The sequence below is a fragment of the Otolemur garnettii genome, unplaced genomic scaffold (assembly GCF_000181295.1).
Source record: "Otolemur garnettii isolate 467f Iridium unplaced genomic scaffold, OtoGar3 scaffold00128, whole genome shotgun sequence".
NCBI lineage: Eukaryota > Metazoa > Chordata > Mammalia > Primates > Galagidae > Otolemur > Otolemur garnettii.
In genome coordinates, this window is record NW_003852523.1 from 2,720,374 (window position 1) to 2,728,074 (window position 7,701).

General features: G+C 46.7%; 1 protein-coding gene across 1 annotated transcript in view; it reads right to left on the minus strand.

Annotated features, from left to right (window-relative positions):
- Positions 1 to 5,870: 5,870 nt before the first annotated feature.
- Positions 5,871 to 7,701, minus strand: part of U2AF1 (U2 small nuclear RNA auxiliary factor 1) — a 15,848-nt gene continuing 14,017 nt past the window's right edge. The window contains exons 6-8 of the mRNA XM_012810275.1: positions 7,607 to 7,701; positions 7,418 to 7,510; positions 5,871 to 6,156 (exon numbers count right to left, since the gene is read on the minus strand). Coding sequence (XP_012665729.1) covers positions 6,012 to 6,156; positions 7,418 to 7,510; positions 7,607 to 7,701 — 333 coding nt within the window. The 3' untranslated portion in view covers positions 5,871 to 6,011. The remainder of the gene's footprint in view (positions 6,157 to 7,417; positions 7,511 to 7,606) is intronic.

Consider the following 7,701-nt stretch of genomic DNA (forward strand, 5'->3'; position numbering starts at 1 on the left):
GGGCCCGGGCTGGATTTGAATCTGCCACCTTAGGTGTATGTGGCTGGCACCTTAGGCACTTGAGCCACAGGAGCCGAGCACATCCTTGGATTCTTAGAATAAATCCCATCTAAAAAATGGACCTCCAAAATCCCACCTAATTGTGACATATTTATTTTTGTATGCTGTTAGATTCTGTGTGTCAAAATTTTATGTTGGATTTTTGTGTCCAAGTCCAGAATTAGAACTCCCCTGTAGTTTTGTGGGTCCTTTGGTCAGTTTTTATCAGTATCATATACATTTCAGGGAAAAGTTTAGAAACTGTCTTTTTTTTCTGATTGGAAAAATAAGTAGTTCCAACTTGCCAATGAGACTCGAGACTCTGGGCACAGGTAGTTCTTCTTCTTGGCAGTGGCCTGCCACAGGCTTCTCCATGTTGGCCTGACATGAGGTGACATCCCACTAAGAGCAGACCCTGGAGCTCAGCTAGCAAGGCGACAGAGCCAGATGGGGTCAGGTAGTCACGACAGCTCGGGGACATCTACACAAGGGAGCCAGCACATCTCATTGTTGAAGGTAGTTCTGAGATTATCTATTACAGCAGCTTTTGGGGGCCATACATGGCCTTTTGGATCCTTAAGTGTGGCCTTTTGACTGAACACAAATTTTATAGAACTGATCCTTTTAAGGAAGCAATTTGTTCTGTGAAGTTTGAATTTAGTTGAAGGCCCGCGTTGAGGATGGAGAGGGCCACATGTAAAAGGCCACAGGTTCCCCACACTCTAGTGTCTCCGAGACTGTTCTCTTTTCTGTAAAGTGAGACTCTCCAGTTTCTCAAGAGTTTATGTGGATTAACGGGGACAAAGAGCCTGATCCAAAGGGGTCATGTTTTTTCCTGCTTTGTCCAGTTGTTGATTACAACTCCCCACTCCCCCCCATGTCTGAATTTTCAGGAAAGTAACTCAACTTCCACACCCATGGCCTCCACTCAACTTTGCTACTTCCAAAGCCTCCTGAGGCTTCTGCTGTCCTTGCCATGGTGCTTGTCTGGGCTAAGAGAGCTCAGCCCCTGCTCCCTTTGCTCTGGGTACCCACGGGATGGTCAGAGGTCGCTGGGTTTGTGGTCTGCATAGAATGGTGCTGGCCAGCTGAGGCTGCTATAGCCCTACAGCCAGAGAGATATATTAAAGCAGGCCCTGCAGGGAGCAGGCCACAGAGCACACCTTCCCTCTGAGTACACAGTCTGAGCAAAGGCCCTCACGTGACAGGGTTGCAGACCTAGGTGTGAAGGTCAAAGCATCTGGGCTTCATTATAGTGTACTCTACTTATGTGTATATTTAAGTATTTCCCAAATGAAAAGTTAAAATGCTTTCCTTTTTGGACAGGAAGTAGGGTGTCTTGGGGCAGAGGAGGGGTGGCAGGGTAGAAGCCCTCATGAGTGCAGGGCCTGCTAGTTGTCCAGGGGGCCACAACTGGGGCTGCATGTGACCCCACTGCCATCTGGGTTGAGCTGCTTCTCAGCCACTGTGGCTCCCAACTCATTTGTGGTGAACTTGGTAAAGACCAACTTCTTTGAGTTGTGCATCTTCTGGCAAGAAGCCTGAACTTGGCCAGAATAGGGCCTCAGCGACAGGTGCCTTGTTCTGCAGCTTGGTGCAGATAGACACAATAACCTTGTCAGTGTGAACCCTGGCCACAGTGCCCTGGGGCTTACCACAGGCACTGCTCACACCTGCCTGGTGCTTGGTGATTCACCGTCCTGAAGGGCTAGAGCCCGCTTGGACTTGAAAGGCATCTTTGCCACAACTCTTATCACATGCTTGGTGACACAGATGGGGGCAGAGCTATGGCTTCAGAGAGCTGCTCACCAGGGTGGGAACTCATCTAGTTTTGCCATCTTCTACCCAAGGTCAAAAATGTGAATCTTGGTATCCAGGACTACCTGGTGGAAGTCAGACTGGGTATGACTAATAGTCTGTTTTTTTGAGACAGTCTCATTGCGTCGCCCTCAGTAGAGTGCCATAGCGTCACAGCTCACAGTAACGTTAAACTCTTGGGCTCAAGTGATTCTCCCAAGTAGCTGGGACTACAGGCGCCCACCACAAGGCCCAGCTATTTTTTTGGTCATAATTGTCATTGTTGTTTGGCAGGCTCGGGCAAGACCGCCAACCTCGGTGTATGTGGCTGGCTCCTACCCACTGAGCTACGGGTGCCCAAACTTAAAATGATTGTCATTTAACTACTGTACACACGTATACAGTAAACTTTAGGCCTACTGACAGAACAGCAAGCAAAAAGTAAGATTCTGCAAAGGAACAAAAAGAAACACAGCCATTGACTTATGAGAAGGCACACCAAAAAGGGGCTTCAGGCGGGGCGGGAAGAAAGGGGCCCCGCTCAACAAGGAAGTCTAGAGGGCCCATGAGAATGTGGGTATGAGGTGACCAATGACCAATAGGCAAGAGCACTAATTCCCAGAGGGCAGAGGCCAAGGAGGAGTTGCCACCATTTCCAACTCTCTCACGTCCTCTCTTTCATGAGGGACCCATTTCCAACTCTCTTTGGAAGTACTCTAAACTTTCCCTTTGTTGTTCCTTACTAACATCTTTTTTTTTCTGAGACAGAGCCTCAAGCTGTCCCCCTGGGTAGAGTGCTGTGGCATCACAGCTCATAGCTACCTCCAACTCCTGGGCTCAAGCGAGTCTCCTGCCTCAGCCTCCCTGGTAGCTGGGACCGCAGGTGTCCGCCACAACGCCTGGCTATTTTTTGGTTGCAGCCATCGTTGTTTGGCGGGTCCGGGCTGGATCTGAACCCTCCACCTTAGGTGTATGTGGCTGGCGCCTTAGCCACCTGAGCCACAGGCGCTGAGCCTACTTTTGCTTTCTGTTCCCACTGCCTGTGCTGCTCTAGTTGTATTTTGCTTCCATGCCTCCACTGAACTCAGTAACTGAACCAGGGCAACTGTGTTGGGGGAACCGGGACCCCTGGCTCCCAGCAAATTACATGTGCTGATACCTTTTCCAAGTTTATTTCTGCAGCTGTTTACCACTTGGTGTTACGTCTTCACACACATTCTATAATATTCAGGATAAAAACAATTTAGAGTGGTATTTGGACCCAAATTCATTACAATCAAAATTATTTCAAGTAGCTTTTATATTCTTCCTTTTAACAAAATGCTGCTCGCAACTGGGACGAATATAAAAGTTATTACTTTGCCACTGGTGGACTCTGCAGCTTGTGCTGGGCTGTGCCCGCTGTGGCCCAGACACAGCCAGAGGGCAGCAAGGTGGCTGTGCTTAGGGACAAGCCCACCTCAACTGCCTCTGGCTTCAGACCTGCTCTGCTTTGTAAGGTCACCTCCCGTCAGAGTTTGAAGACATCTTTTACAATGCATTTCATTTACATTTTAAATAGACTTCCAGAGGAAAAGCTGATTCTAGTCAATGTTAAAAAAGTGTAATTTTTGCCACCTTCCTTCAGACTGAGTGTAAATGACTTAATAAATGGCCACAACTGTGACCAAACTAAAGGCAGAGGAAGTATCTATACTGACTTTTCAAGGTATGGAGAGAGTAGGATTTAAACTACGTACACCACGAAAAACTACCACTAATTCACCCAAAATTATCTGCCCACCACTAAAAAAAAAAGAAAATTTCAACAGCCCAAACCTGATCAAAACCAATGTTGACTCCATAGACTCACGTTTTAGAATGTCCTCACATAAAACACCTAGTAATGATTTCAGGTGGTCACTTGGAACCACATCCTGGTTTTGGACACAGGTGGGGCAGGCACTGAGCAAGTCAGTAGCTACAGCTATCACCACAGTTACCTCTCAACACACAGAACGGACCACTCACATCTTTAGAACAAACTAGTTCAGGGGAACTAACACCAGACAGAAAAGCTTTACTTATTTTGAGAGTCTTATTATATATCACCCTCAGTGGAGTGCCATGGTATCACAGCCCAAAGAAACCTCAAACTCTCAGGCCCAAGCAATCCTCTTGCCTCAGCCTTCCAGTAGCTGGGATTACAATCACCCAACACACCTGGCTATTTTTTGGAGGTGGGGTCTCCTTGCTCAGGCTGGTTTTGAAATCCTGAGCTCAAGCAATCCACCCACCTGGGCCTCCCAGTTTGGTCTTACAGGCGTGAGACAGCAAGCTGACCCTCAGACAGAAAGGTTTTTCTTTTTGAGAGTGTTACTTTGTCACTGTGGGTAGTACTGTGGTGTCATAGCTTACAGCAACCTCAAACTCTTGGGCTCAAGTGATTCTCTTTGCCTCAGCCTCCCTAGTAGCTGGGACTAGAGGTGCCCACCACAGCGCCTGGCTATTTTTTGTTTAGCAGGCCTGGGCCAGGTTCGAACCCACCAGCCCAGAAGCCTGTGCCACTGAACTACCAGCACCCAGACAGGTTTTAAAGGTGGATCTGCATTACAGGGCTCTGTGTCTACTGGCATTAGTAGTTTAAAGGACTGGCCGTTAGCAATACCGTGATGTGAGGAAAAGCTGGCTCTGGACGCACTGTGCAGAGCACACTCCTATCTTCCTGCCACTCACATGTTAAGAACACATTGTGCTCTTCAAGGAAATCTGGCAAACTCATGACAGGCAGGGTGTAAGGGCCTGTGATCCTAGCACTCTGGGAGGTCAACATGGAAGGACTGCTTGAGCTGAGCTTCAGACCAGCCTGAGCAAGAGTTAAACCTCATCTCTAAAAATAGCAGGGAGTTGTGGTGAGTGCCTGTAGTTGCAGCTGTTTTAGAGGTTGAGACAGGAAGGCGTAAGCCCAGGGATTTGAGGCTCTGTGAGCTAGGCTGATGCCATAGCTAGCACTCTACCCTGGGCAATGGTGAAACCCTATCTCCAAATAAATAAGTGAATAAATAAAAAATGGAACAACAAAACCTCACAGGCAAGAAATATATGTGTGTGTGTGTGTGTATATATATATATGTTTGTTTTATTTTGTTACCCTCGGTAATAGCTCAAAGCAACCTCAAACTCTTATGCTCAAGCTATCCTCTTGCCTCAATCTCCCACGTAGCTGGGCCCACAGGTTGCAGCTGTCATTGTTTTTTTGGCGGGCCCGGGCTGGATTCGAACTCGCCACCTTAGGTGTATGTGGCTGGCACCTTAGCAACTTGAGCCACAGGCGCCGAGCCTCAAACTATCCTCTTGCCTCAGTCTCCCATGTAGTTGGGAGTACAGGTGCTCACCACCACACTCAGCTATTTCTAAGGATGAGGCCTTGCTCTTGCAATCCACCCACCTCCAGAGTGCTAGGATTACAGGTGTGAGCCACCACACCGGCCTAAGAAACGTGTATTAAAGGAGTTATATCCAAGCATTTATTTATTAACTAGTGAAGGAGACCACAACAGGATCTGCATCACTCAGCAACAAGTAGATAACAAGAAACATCTTTTTCATAATTTTCCCTCACCCAGTATGTATTTTAATTTCATTCCCCAAGTTTATTTATTTTTACTTTTTCTTAAGATAGAGTCTCACTGTTTCCCTGGGTAGAGTGCTGAGATGTCACAGCTCACAGCAACCTCAAACTCTTGGGCTTAAGCAATTCTCTTGCCTCAGCCTCCCAAGTAGCTCGGACTACAGGTGCCCGCCACAATGCCTGGCTGCTTTTGTTGCAGTTGTCAGTGTTTAGCTGGTCTGGGCTGGGATCGAACCTGTCACATTTGTTGTATGTGGCTGGCACCATAACCACTGTGCTATGGGAGCCAAGCCTATTCCCCAAGTTTAAAGGTATGATTTCACTTATACTTTCAAAGTTCATAGATGAACTGATAACTGGCAGGTTCATAAAGGAAAAGAAATTACAAACAAAGAAATTTACACAAGAAATGTCACATCAAGAATACTGTATCACTACAAATTTTATTCACAAACTCATCTTTGTGGGGTTTTTTTTGTTGTTTTTTAAAAAAAATTCCCATTATGAACTGGTTTGGTCAATCAACTACAACACTTCCTAGCAGACATGGTAAAAATGGCTCGGCTCAGAATCGCCCAGATCTTTCACGGTCTCGTGATCGCCTCCGGTCTCGTTCCCGGCCCCCACCACCCCCACCGCCTCCGCCACCACCACGACCACGGTCTCTAGACCGAGAACGACGCTCCCGGGACCTGGACCTCGACCTATGCCTAAAACCAAGAAAAAGAAAGAAAGCTGTAGCATCAATACAAAACAAAACCACAATTACCAATATACTGAGATACTACATCTTGTCAAACTGATGCCAACAAAGAAAAAATTGTTGCCAATTAAACTGCAAGCCATCACTTGTGAGATGTACCTTGATTTGAGATTTTTTTTTTTTTGAGACAGAATCTCACTTTGTCACCCTTCATAGAGTGTTGTGGCGTCACAGCTCACAGCAACCTCAAATTCCTGGGCTTAAGCAATTCTCTTGCCTCAGCCTCCGAAGGAGCTGGGACTATAGGAGCCCACCACAACACCTGGCTATTTTTTGAGACCAGGTCTTGCTCTGGCTGGTCTTTAACCTGCAAGCCCAGGCAATCCACCCACCTCAGCCTCCCATGTGCTAGAATTGTAAGTATGAACCACCATGCCCAGCCTTGATTTGAGACGTTCAAGTTTGAGGCAAAAAACCAAACATCTTAAAACTGAATAGGTATGGTATCTTCAAACTTCTATATCTTCTAGAACCAACTTAAATGACCACAGGGAATCCTGATGAAAACATGAACTGAACATACACCAAACTTTCCCCTCACCTGGAAACAGGCCCGGCCCGCAGGTGCTCATTAGCTACTGTGTCCACTAGGCGGACTTTTGGGATGGAGAGAGCGGGGTTGTTTTTCTCCTATACTCTTGTTGACAGTAAGATAGAATCAGCAGTGTGTGTCTCAGGAGAACTGTGCTACAATCAGAACTCCATCCAATTACCAAGCACAAACCACACTCTTAACACCTTGATTTTCCCTGCTCTGACATGAGGGTCAGGAATTTAAATGCCCGACCAGACATACACGACCACTGTGCCCACTTCTGCCAGTGTTTTGAAGATACCACTAATCTGCCCCTAAATCAAAAGAAGTCCCAGTGGGCATATGCAGTATTTAAAGGAAGTTATGTTACCTGTCAGGGAGAGAAACTAATAAATATTCAATTTCTTCATTAACCTAATTTTAATGGTTACCCACTTAACCACTTGCTTAGGTACCAAGGTTTGATCTCTACTGGAGAAATAGGGCAATGAAACTGTTATCTGTGAGCAGGCTAATATTCTCCAAAGCACACATTTTTATATTTTAAAATATGTACGATGTTCTAAGCAGTGCTTTTATTATAAAATAAAAAAAAATGATATCTCTGCCATTTTTGTTCTCCTAAGGGCAATAAAAGCCACCAGGCATGACAACAGCTACCCCGGGTACTCACTTCTTGCGACGGCGACCATACAGCTCACGCCGCAGTTCTCTGGAAATGGGCTTTAAATGCATGAAGTTACAGAAGCCACCTCGCGTGCACTCTCTGTGGGTCAAAAGCAGAGCTCATCACATCATGCACACAGGTCCCTGGACTGTGCTCAGCCACTATGGCGGCTGCATCCACTTGTCCCACACTCACCCCATTTCGTACTGACGACAACAGGCTTCTCTGAAGTCCGTCACGGGTGACAGCTCAGCATGGATCGGCTGTCCATTAAACCAACGGTTATTCAA